The sequence below is a fragment of the Aquarana catesbeiana genome, linkage group LG11, assembly GCF_042186555.1.
Source record: "Aquarana catesbeiana isolate 2022-GZ linkage group LG11, ASM4218655v1, whole genome shotgun sequence".
Taxonomy (NCBI): Eukaryota; Metazoa; Chordata; class Amphibia; order Anura; family Ranidae; genus Aquarana; species Aquarana catesbeiana.
In genome coordinates this window covers 106,282,978-106,296,943 of record NC_133334.1, presented here as the reverse complement: position 1 = coordinate 106,296,943, position 13,966 = coordinate 106,282,978, and the positions used below count along the sequence as shown (strand labels likewise).

Below are 13,966 nucleotides of genomic sequence, written 5' to 3'. Positions count from 1 at the left end.
CTCCTCACTTTGCTACAGGGAGAGATACGGGCTGCGAGTGAGACCTGTGATCGGAGCTCACCTACATCTCCGGATCACAGACAGGGAGAGCCGCTCAGTAGAGCTCTGACAGATCTCCCCCCTCCCCCTTCTGCCCGCACAGCCAGACAGAAGAGGAGAGAGAGCTTCTGCTCCTCCTCCTCCCGCCCTCTCCTCCTGTGTCTGCCCCGCCCACTCTCCTCGGCAGTGTTCTCTGTTCTGCCTCAGAGAAGGGGATGTGTGGGCGGGAAGATTCAAGCTGAAGCCCAGGAAAAGGGGAGTCTGATCCATCCATCCATCCAGTCCCTCCTGCCTCCCAGTGAGTACAGTGATGTAGGGGATGCTCTTCCTTCCCTTCCCTCTCCACCCCCTTCTCTATCTATCTATCTATCTATCTATCTATCTATCTATCTATCTATCTATCTATCTATCTATCTATCTATCTATCTATCTATCTATCTGTCTGTCTGTCTGTCTGTCTGTCTGTCTGTCTGTCTGTCTGTCTATCTATCTCTCTCTCTATCTACCTTTATTTCTATCTATCTATCTATCTATCTATCTATCTATCTATCTATCCATCCATCTTTCTCTTTCTTTCTTTCTTTCCTTCCATCCATCCATCCATCCATCTTTCTCCTTCTTTCTTTCTTTCTTTCTTTCTTTCTTTCTTTCTTATTTTCTTTCTTTCTTTCTTTCTTTCTTTCTTTCTTTCTTTCTTTCTTTCTTTCTTTCTTTCTTTCTTTCTTTCTTTCCTTCCTTCCTTCCTTCCTTCCTTCCATCTTTCTCTCTCTCCTTCCTTCCTTCTTTCTTTCTTTCCTTCCATCTTTCCTATCTATCTATCTATCTATCTATCTATCTATCTATCTATCTATCTATCTATCTATCTTTCCTTCCATCCATCCATCCATCTTTCTCTTTCTTTCTTTCCTTCCATCCATCTTTCTTTCCTTCCATCCATCCATTCTTTCTTTTTCTTTCTTTTTCTTTCTTTTTCTTTCTTTCTTTCTTTCTTTCCTTCCATCTTTCTCTTCTTTCTTTCTTTCTTTCTTTCTTTCTTTCTTTCTTTCTTTCTTTCTTTCTTTCTTTCTTTCTTTCTTTCTTTCTTTCTTTCTTTCTTTCTTTCTTTCTTTCTTTCTTTCTTTCTTTCTTTCCTTCCATCTTTCTTTCTTTCTTTCTTTCTTTCTCTCTTTCTTTCTTTCTTTCTTTCTTTCTTTCTTTCTTTCTTTCTTTCTTTCTTTCTTTCGTTCCTTCCATCTTTTTTTCTCTTTCTTTCTCTTTTTTTTCTCCTTCCTTCCTTCCTTCCTTCCTTCCTTCCTTCCTTCCTTCCTTCCTTCCTTCCTTCCTTCCTTCCTTCCTTCCTTCTCCACCCATCCCCCTTTTATTTCTCTCTTTGTGACAGCCTACCAGAATAGGTAGGATCTGTGAGAGCAGCTTCTCTGTGCAGCTCTGCTTGAGGAAAATATATCTTTATTATGCCCACTCACCTACCCCCTGTCCTGTCCACTCCCCTATACTGTACCCTCCTAATACAGTTCATTTTCATCCCTTGAGTTTTTTTTTCCCATTATGGGAGTGAGTGGGGCCTCCTGTCTAAGTTTTGCCTGAGGCCTCACAAAGTCTAGAGCCGCCTCTGCTTGTACATGCTTTATCTAGTGCACTATTACCAAGCTCCACATTTTATCCCCTCAATACCACCGCATTTCTTTATTTCCAAAAGATTATGGGATTAAATGAGATCACCTTGGGCCTTCTAATTTCCAAAAAGGAGTCATTGGAGGTGTACTTTTACAGAAAGTAAGGGAAATTGTTTTTTTTTTTCAAACTTTTTGTGTTTTATATAGTTAAAAAAAACAAAAAAAAACTGAAATAAATGGCTATTATAGTCTGGTACTCAATAAAGTTATTAGTTAAATAAACTAAGTACAATAAAGACAAAAGGCGTGCAAAGTCTAATGCCCCGTACACACGGTCGGATTTTCCGACGGAAAATGTGTGATAGGACCTTGTTGTCGGAAATTCCGACTGTGTGTAGGCTCCATCACACATTTTCCATCGGATTTTCCGACACACAAAGTTTGAGAGCAGGATATAAAATTTTCTGACAACAAAATCCGTTGTCGGAAATTCCGATCGTGTGTACACAAATCCGACAGACAAAGTGCCACGCATGCTCAGAATAAATAAAGAGATGAAAGCTATTGGCCACTGCCCCGTTTATAGTCCCGACGTACGTGTTTTACATCACCGCGTTTAGAACAATTGGATTTTCCAACAACTTTGTGTGACCATGTGTATGCAAGACAAGTTTGAGCCAACATCCATCGGAAAAAATCCTAGGATTTTGTTGTCGGAATGTCCGAACAAAGTCCGACCGTGTGTACGGGGCATTACAGTTGGTTTTCCTAGCATAGGGAGAAAACTATTCAGTAACAGGTCACTTAAGAAGACACATGGCCACTTCATGAGAAGTGGTTTAACCTTAAACTGCATAAAGGGGTTCTTTACTGTTAAAGCGTTAAGGATGTGAAACTCCCTTCCACAATTAGTTACACAGTTGGTAAGGTTGAATAAACCATGTTTTCTTTAGAAATCAGCCACAACCTATGTAGATAAAGTCTCTGGTCCCTTTCACACATGCGGGCCGTTTTTCTGTTTTTTATCCATCCACTGATGGATGAAAAACGGACATCAATATATCTCTATGGGGACTGATGTAAACTGATGATCAGTCATTTAAAAACTGCTGTAAAAATGGATGGAAAATGGATGAAAAACTGATGTAAACTTCATCGTTTTTTTGTTGTTTTTTTTAAACGTGCCTGGACTAGTGAAACAGATAGCATGCAATTGAGCTGCAAGTTTGAAAATGACTTGCTAACCTATTGCTAAACTTGCCAAGCTTCACAAGTTTGTAGCACAATTGTAGCAAGTCCATATTGCTTGACTCCATATCAACATTCTTTGCAAACATTCTACAAGTCTGCTGCAAGTTCTGGTTCAGTTATGTTGTGCAATAGTCATCCCACCACAGGGGTCACTGTGACTTGCAGAGCTCTTGCTGTAGACTCATCACTGCAACTTTGCTCTTGCTAAAGACTTGACATGGAAAAGGGTCAACCGGAACTTGTGCTTCAAGAGCTCTGCAAGTGTACATCTTGCCAGTTAAAATGTGCACCGAGTTAACAAGACTTACAATTCAACACTGCCACAAATGTATGGCAAGTTATCCTTGCTATCTGGACAATCCACATGTGTGAAAGGGGCCTAACTCCCACCAGCATGCTGTATAAAAAGAACTCTCTGTGTGAAAGCAGTGGTCTCTCTGCATATGTCCGAGATACTAAGTCTGTCTTTCCTTTACAGTAATAAGCTGAAGCAGGTCCAGGAAGACTTGGACTGATAGGTAGTAGGTTGAATTATGCTGGGTATCAAACTTAGGGCATATTGTGTCAGATAAAAGACTATGGAAGAATCTCTGAATATTGCAGTAAAAGTTGGTTTTATTATATCTTTTAATGGGCTATTCAGTTTATCCTGTTATTTTTGGCTGCAGCCATTAATGCCGCACGAAAGCCAGGCAGCTAGTATTTTCAGACACATAATCAGCAATTCAGGCATACATATTTTCCTTAGCACTGTTTTTTTTAATCAATAATGTCATAAGCATGGTCATCTACACTTTTCTCATGCCATGGAAACAATGATAAATAAATCCATAAAGGAGGGGCTGAGTACAGACTCATAATATTCAAGGTTGTCTGGTAATGGACTGCGTGTTAGCTATTTCACAAATTGCAAGTAAAATGTATCCTGCTTATCTATTTCAGACTGGTATTTTCTTTAACAATACATTCCATCCCCAAAATTCCACCTTTTCTAAGCTTTCTAAATATCTTAGTAGCAAGCAGAACACACCGAAAGGTTTTCTCCACTACAAAAGAAATGCTCAGCTTGTAAGAGGTAGCAAATGAATTGGTAGAGCAGACCTAACATAGTACCGTTGTAAGAAAGATAGAAAACTAGAGAGAATTAATACTGTAAGGTTAAGAAATACCTGCAAAGATCAGGATGTTTAGTTTAGAGGCTAAAAACAAACTCACAAAGATTTATGTATAGCAGGGTTAAAGGAAAAATCTAGCACACACCACCAATTATGAACAGTTAAGGATATAGTAATCCACACCAACATTCTACCTGCAATATGTTTTTCACTAGTGTGCTAAAGTGGACCTAAAGGTTTGATCCACTCAAAAGTGATACCCAAGGAGCAGCCTAGCAACCCAAGTTGGTCCCTGCCTCCTCACATATCTTGTAAACTCCAACAGCAAGGTTCCATAGTTCCAATTTGGTTGTTCTTTTCTACCTTTTGGGTGTCCCAGGATCTCCTGTTGCACTTTTCACAATATAAAATAAATCAGAAATGCAGCAGGAAGAATGGGAGCCTAAAAAAGGTCCCCAGATGGTGTGCAGATCTGAGAACGCAAGTGCTGAGAGGTATGCTAAAACTGTAAGGTGGTTTAACTCTGCAGCATCAGCCAAAAAAATGATATATTCATTTAGGGTACACTGACCCTTTAAGCCATTTGAAGCTGAGCTGGATGATGGGACTAATTATGTGTACAAATAAGAGGCAGCACAAACATGTACGCTATGAGTCTACAGAGTAATAAATGATATGTCAAATGTTTGCGTTACAATACAAAGCAAGGCAGATTTCTTGCTTTGCATTTTAACACAGGCGGCTCTCAGATAAAAGAGCAGTAGATTCATTAACACATAAATGTAGGCAGAACACTCAAGGCTACTGCATGGTGGTGAATGGAAAAAGCCACTTACTTTACACATGGGAGTTTTTGTTGTGGCAAGTTTAATAGACATAGGCAGAAATATAGAGCAGGAGTATGTAGCAGAACCAGGCTGAAAAAGCTGCAGGGATAATACATGGATACATCACACACAGAACAAGTAGGAACACAAGCATGGCTTATGGAAGAATTTCTCATCCATAGTCCATAGGGATGACCTAATTTACCAGCACTTTGATTGAGATAGATAGATAGATAGATAGATAGATAGATAGATAGATAGATAGATAGATAGATAGATAGATAGATAGATAGATAGATAGATAGATAGATGTAGACACACACATTTTTAATTCACACTCGTTTTCCCCTAGACACCGTCTTTTCCCCTTCTTTGTGGTTGATGCAGAGGCTTCCAGGAGGTTATTTCAATGATTAGTCAACAGATTGGACATTACAGAAAGTTTTGGTGCCCAAATGCAGTACTCAAGTTTATGGTACAACTGTCTATTTGACAAAAGCTGTGAAAAACATGCAAAAAAAGTCAAAAATTAGCTGCAATCAGAATATTATTGCACATAGCAGCTTTTGCATTGCTCTCCAGCATATTTTACACTATGGTACATGTATGAACTAGACAGTTGATGAAAAGTAACATAAACATGGCAGAAAACGGGTAGTGTAAACATGACTAGGATGATGTTGATTTTTTCATTAGTGGGCAACTTCAGCGATGATACACAGTTCTAATATGTCAGAAAATATAAAGACTAGAACATTTTTTTTCCTATAAATTTGTTTTTATTTTGAGATTCTAACACAGCAGTCATTTTTTTTCAAATTAGTTGTTTTTTTATGCAGGTAACCCTTTCATAAAATAGAAATTCAACTTTGAGTACATTGTAGGTTTTTACAAGCTAAAGTAGGGGGCTAGGCTGCTGTGATAACAGATTGACATTTTCAATAATTAACAAGTCAGTACACATGCCCTTGTAATTCCTCAGCTACAATCACATTTGTGTCACAGAACATTCACAGTTTTTCCTTCACAATTAAGGAAACATACAAATACCCCCAACCACTTTCCAGTCCCCAAGAACTTACCCAAAAAAGGAGGTTGAAGACGAACATTAGATATTTCATACACTGCAGGCAGTTTTGTGCCATCCTGCACCTCTTCAGCTCTAGGAGGAAAATGAAGGAGAGATCCAGGTAAAAAACCACGTACTTGTTGCCTTTTGGGGAAGTGTACTTGGATTTTGTAGCTTTGGGACCTGGGTTAGTGTGGAACCCAAAAAAAGAGCCACCTGCCGATGCCCCAAACTGCCCTCCGTAGAGGCTGCTATAGCGCCGGAAGGCACCACCTTGGGGAAGAGAGTAGTCTTTGCTGTCCAGGGAAGGACTGCGATGGTAAGTAGATTCATCTGTGCTCGACCGTCTCATGGCGCAGGTGGTTTCACAGGTTAAGGGGGGCAGGGGAGGGGAGGGATAAAAATAATAGCAGGTAGAAAAGGGTTTACCCCTAAACTGAATTTGCAGTATCAATCCATACAATGACAGAATTCTTCCATTGTCACAAATAAAAAGGTGCAGAACAGGAGTACTTTTTCAGACAGTTAGGATTCAGAGTGCCACTCTACCCACCAGTCTTCAGCAAAAGAGGCCATACTAGCAGCTGCCCCAAACAGAGAAAATCCCTATACCAGTAAGTTAAGAACATCCCCTCTGGCTTCCACCGCATGTCTGTGTGCAGGCCAGCTGTCCAGTAAGGTTCCTGAAAGGTGCTGGTGGCATTGCCCCCTCTCCCCTGCTGCAGCAGGCAGGACAAATGTGCTCCTCTCTCGTGTTCACTCCTATCTGATCCTCTGTCGCCCGCACACACATACACAGTGAGCTTCAGTCATACCACTCTCATCTGTCGCTGATAATGCTTCACTCTTTCCTTGTATCTCCCCCTCCCTTTTGACATTTCTCTGTCTCTCCCCGTTTTGCATGCATAGAAGCAGTTTCTGCGTGGTCCACTCAGGAGAGAGAGGAGAGGAGGAGAGAGAGAAAGAGAAAGAGAGAGAGAGAGAATGAGATTTCTTCCTACAGGCTTATTTATGCATGCTCAGCACTCTCACACTCCCAAGGATGCTTCCCCCTTCCCAACCAATCACAAAATTATCTTGGTCAATCATCACAGTCTCCAGCAAGAGGTGAAGGAACTCAGTGATGCTTAAGTTTTTAAGTGGTTAACAAATCAATAGAAAGCACAGTGCAGAGATAAAACTCGCACTGTGAAAAATTGCAAGCTGTCTCTTGCAATTGTGTTTGTTCTAGACAGTGCTTTATGTACATGAGGTTAGATAATGTGTCCAAGAAGATCTGTAGCACAAAATTGTGAATACAATAACTATCACAATATTAATATTTAATCATGTAGAACAAGGATATAACATTTTACATTAGATCATCCAATAAAAATATACCTCTAAACATATTCAGAATGATGGACTATAAATGTGGAGAAAATGAAAGTGGAAATGTATTACTGAGTAGTTTTTTTAAATTTCATACACTGTGTAATTGGTAGCTGAGGACAACATCTCCTCCTCCTGTCACCTTCACAGCAGCAGTTGTTGTACCATGTTAGCTTTCGCCAAAGATAGAATTTTGTAGGGATACTTTGGGGTGAGGACCTTGTCCCACCACTGCTGTTAACCCTTTTGTAAATAACAATGCATCTAATGTGTAACTAAACTGATAATATAATTGATATCTGTATAATCAACACATTAACTAATGTGACTAATACTGTGTCACCAATTGTATGTAGTGTCAAAAAGGAAGACATGTACAGAAACAAAAATGTAACATATACTGTAGATGTAAAAAAAATGCATATTGTGTTTATAACATTTAAATGAATGAGAAAGCATACAGGTTCAGCACCATGGACAGCTACACAATGCTGCATCTGCTCCACTGGACAGGTTAAACCCCTCTCCTTCTCCATTATGTCAAAGTATAACTAAAGGCCAAAATGTTTTAATTTTGGATAGAGAGTAGAGTCGGGGGCCTTAACCTGGAGAGGAGCATTTAGTGGAACCGATGCCTGTGTTTTCCCCCCCTGCAGCAGCTGAATGCTGGCAACGACCGCTTCTCCTCCTTTCCCTTTTCTACTGGCATTCAGGTGCTGCAGGGAGAAAAAGACATCCGTTGGCTCCACTAAATGGCACCCCACCATCCCTCCTCCTCATGTTCTTCTTTCTGGTGTTGCCTGCCCCTCCCCCATGTGCTCCCTTGCCCTCCACAGCACTTCCGTGCTCCCCTCCTCACCTCTCCCACCGATTGCTGCAGGGGATATTTCAGGATGGAAGGTGGGGAAGGGACCAGTAACTGTGTAATTTAACACAGTGGTCATCAACCCTGTCCTCAGGGCCCACTAACAGGCCAGGTTTTATGTATTACCTTGGGGAGATGCAGACTAGAATACTGCAATCACTGAGCAGCAAATTATATCACCTGTGATGTATTTCAGTTATTTTGCAAACCTGTGGGCCCTGAGGACAAGGTTGATGAGTTAGGGATGAGCCGAACACCCCCGGTTCGGTTCGCACCAGAACCTGCGAATGGACCGAAAGTTCGCACGAACTTTAGAACCCCGTTAAAGGCTATGGGACTCGAACGTTCAAAATCAAAAGTGCTTATTTTAAAGGCTAATATGCAAGTTATTGTCCTAAAAAGAGTTTGGGGACCCGGGTCCTGCCCCAGGGGACATGTATCAATGCAAAAAAAAGTTTGGAAAACGGCTGTTTTTTCGAGAGCAGTGATTTTAATGATGCTTAAGGTGAAAAAAAAGTGAAATATTCCTTTAAATATTGTACCTGGAGGGTGTCTATAGTATGCCTGTGAGGTGGCACTTATTTCCCATGTTTAGGACTGTCTCTGCACAAAATGACATTTCTAAAGGAAAAAAAGTCAGTTAAAACTGCTTGCGGCTTTAATGTAATGTCCCGGCAATATGGATGAAAATTATTGAGAAAAATGGCATGGGTACCCCCCCCAGCCCATTACCAGCCTCTTTGGGTCCTGTATGGATATTAAGAGGAACCCCGCACCCAAATTAAAAAAAGGAAAGGCGTGGGGCCCCCAGGCACTATATACTCTGAACAGCAGTATACAGGCAGTGCAAACAAGACAGGGACTGTATGTTTGTTGTTAAGTAGAATCTGTTTGTAATTTTGATACAATTTGGTACATTTTTAAGTGTAGCTCCAGCCAAAAGAATCTACTTTTAAGCTTTTTGGAAATCATAGGGAAGGGTTATCACCCCTGTAACATTTCTTTTGCTGTCTGTGCACCTCTTCAGAAGATTTCACCTCTCTTTCTGTCCCAATGACAAATGTTTTTTGAAAATTTGGGGTTTTTAGTGAAACAAGGATTGGTGATAAAGCATCAGTGGAGAGGAGACACGTTTTTCCCATATTAACTCTAATGCCCCGTACACACGGTCGGATTTTCCGATGGAAAATGTCCGATCGGAGCGTGTTGTCGGAAATTCCGACCGTGTGTGGGCTCCATCGGACATTTTCCATCGGATTTTCCGACACACAAAGTTGGACAGCAGGAGATAAAATTTTCCGACAACAAAATCCGATCGCGTCAATTCCGACCGTGTGTGGCCTGTTCCGACGCACAAAGTGCCACGCATGCTCAGAAGAAATTCCGAGACGGGACAGCTCGTTCTGGTAAACTTAGCGTTCGCAATGGATACAGCACTTTCATCACGCTGCACTGTTAAAAATGGTTTAATACAGCGCACTCTCTTCTTCTTTATAATGTGACAAGAATTAAGTAGTTTTTCTGCTCATATTCACACACACTTCTCACAAACTTTTATTTGTGTTTTTTTAGTGGGATTCCCTGAATATATTGTTATTAGTTGTCACATCTGACAGTTTTATATTATTTTTTTTTTTTTTTTTCGATTTTCAGCCTTTTTTTTTCTTTAATGTTTTGATTTTTTCCAAGGCTGATCTTTGTTCAATGTTATTTTTATTTTTACTGCAGAATATTTTTGGGTGTGTTTTGTGTGTCAAGTTACCCCAACACCATTGATATCTTTTATTATTTAATCTCAAGGAGATTGTTTGGTGTTGGTGTCCCTTGTTCATTTCACATTGTATATTGGAAATGTACCTGAATCCTCACAAACAAACTGTCCTTTTTGAAGTAAAACACATAGGAGAGTATAATTCAAAACAAAAATCCTTTATTAAGGGATCAGAACCAAACAAAGAGGAAGGCAACACTGGATCAACAGGAGAAATTAGCGAAGCCTGGGACCCCACGGCAGACATCAATTCTTCAACATCAAAATTGGTGGCCTGAAGAGTCCATATGTAAGGGAGGGCAGTCTGGTCCAGAATTCGCAGAGATCCGGATAGCAGCAGATGACATCTGTGTCCCCAGGCTGTGGTACCACAAGAGGCTGCATCTTTTGGCCGACCAGACTGAACCCAGGGCAATCACTGTCTGGTCTTCCTTCCACGCTTCCTTCCGGGCTGTGGCTGTGCAGTTAGAGATGTGGCAGGAGGAGGAGTAGGACCTGGAGGAGGACTGGGAGGACCTGGAGGAGGACTGGGGGGACCTGGAGGAGAGGGAGGAGGAGGAGGAGGACCTGCAGGATGAGGAGGAGGACCATCACAAAGGTCTGTCTGAGGTGTCATTTGGCCCCTCATACCTTTCTCAAGAGCCTCCAATATGAGGGCCTCACACATGACTTGTTGGCCCTCCTCCATCCTCTGCATTTTATATGCAATGAAGGCAGCAATGTTCTCCTCCATGGTGTGGGGTGCTCCCAGGACCTCTGTAGCCCTCCAAAAGAATCCTATAGCAGCCTCCTCTAGGGCACTCCTCCTACTGCCACTTTCTCTTTTCAGGGGGGGTGGAGGGACCTGCAGATCAGCCAGCCGGCTCGGCCCGGCCACCTCCTGGCTGAGACATCCCTGTGTATGAAAAAGGGACATGGTTGTAATGTTTTGCTTCATCAATCCCAATCCTAAATTAGTACTCCCAACTAACATCTAGTTAACATCATTGATTGGACAAGCAGAAATATTTCGAGGAATGCTATACCTGGCTCAATCTGGGCTCCTCCACATGTGGCTTGGAAGGCCCAGGTTGGGCGTCAGAAGCCTCAGCCGGGGGGGAAGGAAGCGTGGAAGGAAGACTGGAGAGGGATGGCCTGGGTTCAGTCTGGCCTGCCAGAAAATGCAGCCTGTCGTAGTACAACATCCTGGGGACATAGATGTCATCTGCTGCTCCGGATCTCTGTGAATCCAGGACTTTCTTGCGCTCCCTTAGACATGTGCTCCTCAGGCAACCAATTAATATCTTTAAATAGGTGATGTCTGCCGTGGGGATCACCTGCTTCACAATTTCACACAATTGCACCAGTGCTGCCTTCCTCTTTGTTTGGTTCTTGAAATGGGGGTGGTTAATCTCCCACAGACAGGGCAGCTCCTGTAACATATCTATGAATACTGACATGAAGTCATTATCTTTGAGTAGCATATCCATGTTCACTGCAAGACACAACACAAGACAAAGCCTAATGTCAGACAAAACTCTCCTAATCTTGTTACAATATAGGCCTCAATCTAGAAGCAGTATAGGCACAAGTTTGTCTCTTACCTTTGTTCTTACGATCGGCACGTCCAATGCTCCTTCCTCCGCTCACAGATCGTACGTAATACGCACGCGTGTTACGCTTTATACACACTGCGCATGCGTGTAACTCCGCCCGCCCCTGATGTTCTTTCTAGTCTATTCCCCGCCCCTTTTCGTTCGGCGCAGTGGGAGGAGTTAGAACAGGTGCATGCTAATTCTAGCAACGAGGAGGAGGAGGAGGAAAGCCCGGATCCGGACACGTCCCGATCCAGAAGGAGATGTTTTAAGGCCACAAATATGTCCTTTGGGGAGATGTTGGAGATGGTCGACATCATGAAGAAGTCCGACTATGACGGAAAGTATGGGCCTTACCCCAACCCCAACATCAGAAAGGCCAAGATCATGGCGAAAGTGGTCAAAAGATAAGAGACGGGTTTCCGCGCTCACGAACCTAAAGGCCTGCAGCCTCCCCTTACACTTACCCCCTAGGGAGTGAGTTAAATATTAGTGGAAAATCTATTAGGGGTAAATGGCGCTACCTTACCAGGGTACCTTGATTTATGTTTGGATGAGCCTCAAAGGGACAAAGAAATCAGAAAAAATATAATAAATAAATACACCCCTTTATCATTCATTAGGTAGTGGATCTAGGTGTCCAGCATTACCTGAATGGACTGTACTAACCGGTCAGTCTCATCCCTACATGCAGGCGTGCATCGTGTGGCTAATCTTCATAAATTAATTACGTGACAACTTGTGACAATTAATGTATGACAATCCAATCAAAAAAAAAAAAATAAGACACCACAATAAAACCTTATGTTGATTCCCAAATGTGTCCAAGTGTACTTATAAGTATAAAGGTGAATTGAATAGTCCCAACATTAGGTATATAGTGCAGAACCGCACATTAAATAATAAAAAACTTGTGAAGAATTAATGAAAAAATTATTAGTGAAAAATTGATAACAGAATATATATATATATTGTAGTGTATCAAAGTCCAGTAACAGGAAGTAAAAACGTCCGTGGTAAGTGACTTTCGTGAGAACAGCTGATCAAATCCAGTGACTTGCAGTGCTCCCCCTCAAAGATCCCCACTCACCAGCTCCCTGCACCCCTGCAGGGGTAGTAGGCATGTAGTAACAGGCGCCAATATGATGTATATGGGTCCTCAGGGTCCACCGCTCCAGCTGTGAGGTGTCAGGATCAAAGTTTAAAATGTGCGGTAGTGACAGCCTGGCCGTAAGGACACACCAGCCAGTCCGGGCATAATGATGTCACAGCTCTGACTCCACCCAACGCATTTCCCCTTACAGGCGTCCTTTGGGATTTTGTGTTTTATCCGTCACACCGACCGACTGCCACAACTCTGTACTCATCACACAGCGGGACGGAGAGCCACACGGGAGAGGCGTGGTCATAGAGGGCCCTCTATGACCACGCCTCTCCCGTGTGGCTCTCCGTCCCGCTGTGTGATGAGTACAGAGTTGTGGCGGTCGGTCGGTGTGACGGATAAAACACAAAATCCCAAAGGACGCCTGTAAGGGGAAATGCGTTGGGTGGAGTCAGAGCTGTGACATCATTATGCCCGGACTGGCTGGTGTGTCCTGCGGCCAGGCTGTCACTACCGCACATTTTAAACTTTGATCCTGACACCTCACAGCTGGAGCGGTGGATCCTGAGGACCCATATACATCATATTGGCGCCTGTTACTACATGCCTACTACCCCTGCAGGGGTGCAGGGAGCTGGTGAGTGGGGATCTTTGAGGGGGAGCACCGCAAGTCACTGGATTTGATCAGCTGTTCTCACGAAAGTCACTTACCACGGACGTTTTTACTTCCTGTTACTGGACTTTGATACACTACAATATATATATATATATATTCTGTTATCAATTTTTCACTAATAATTTTTTCATTAATTCTTCACAAGTTTTTTATTATTTAATGTGCGGTTCTGCACTATATACCTAATGTTGGGACTATTCAATTCACCTTTATACTTATAAGTACACTTGGACACATTTGGGAATCAACATAAGGTTTTATTGTGGTGTCTTATTTATTTTATTTTTATTGGATTGTCATACATTCATTGTCACAAGTTGTCACGTAATTAATTTATGAAGATTAGCCACACGATGCACGCCTGCATGTAGGGATGAGACTGACCTGTTAGTACAGTCCATTCAGGTAATGCTGGACACCTAGATCCACTACCTAATGAATGATAAAGGGGTGTATTTATTTATTATATTTTTTCTGATTTCTTTGTCCCTTTGAGGCTCATCCAAACATAAATCAAGGTACCCTGGTAAGGTAGCGCCATTTACCCCTAATAGAAAGTGGTCAAAAGCCTTCACAGGAATTTCGGGGTACGAAGATCTAAAGATCAGCTCAGGAAGCGGTGGTCGGACCTGAAGTTGAGAGAGCCAGAGCAGTACCGAAAGATCCGGAGAGTGCTGCAAAAAAGTAAGTAGT

The 13,966-nt window shown here is 42.2% G+C and overlaps 1 protein-coding gene across 5 annotated transcripts in view; it reads right to left on the bottom strand.

The window, feature by feature from the left end:
• TSPAN4 (tetraspanin 4) overlaps positions 1-13,966 on the bottom strand; it is a 2,224,117-nt gene that overhangs the window by 427,930 nt on the left and 1,782,221 nt on the right. For 4 of the 5 annotated variants that reach the window (XM_073604831.1, XM_073604832.1, XM_073604833.1 and 1 more), the window contains one exon: positions 5,928-6,007. In XM_073604831.1, the coding sequence (XP_073460932.1) occupies positions 5,928-5,990 (63 nt within the window). In that variant the 5' untranslated portion in view covers positions 5,991-6,007. Of the gene's footprint in view, positions 1-5,927; positions 6,968-13,966 lie in introns of those variants that run through there. The other variant, XM_073604830.1, reaches the window with a different exon arrangement.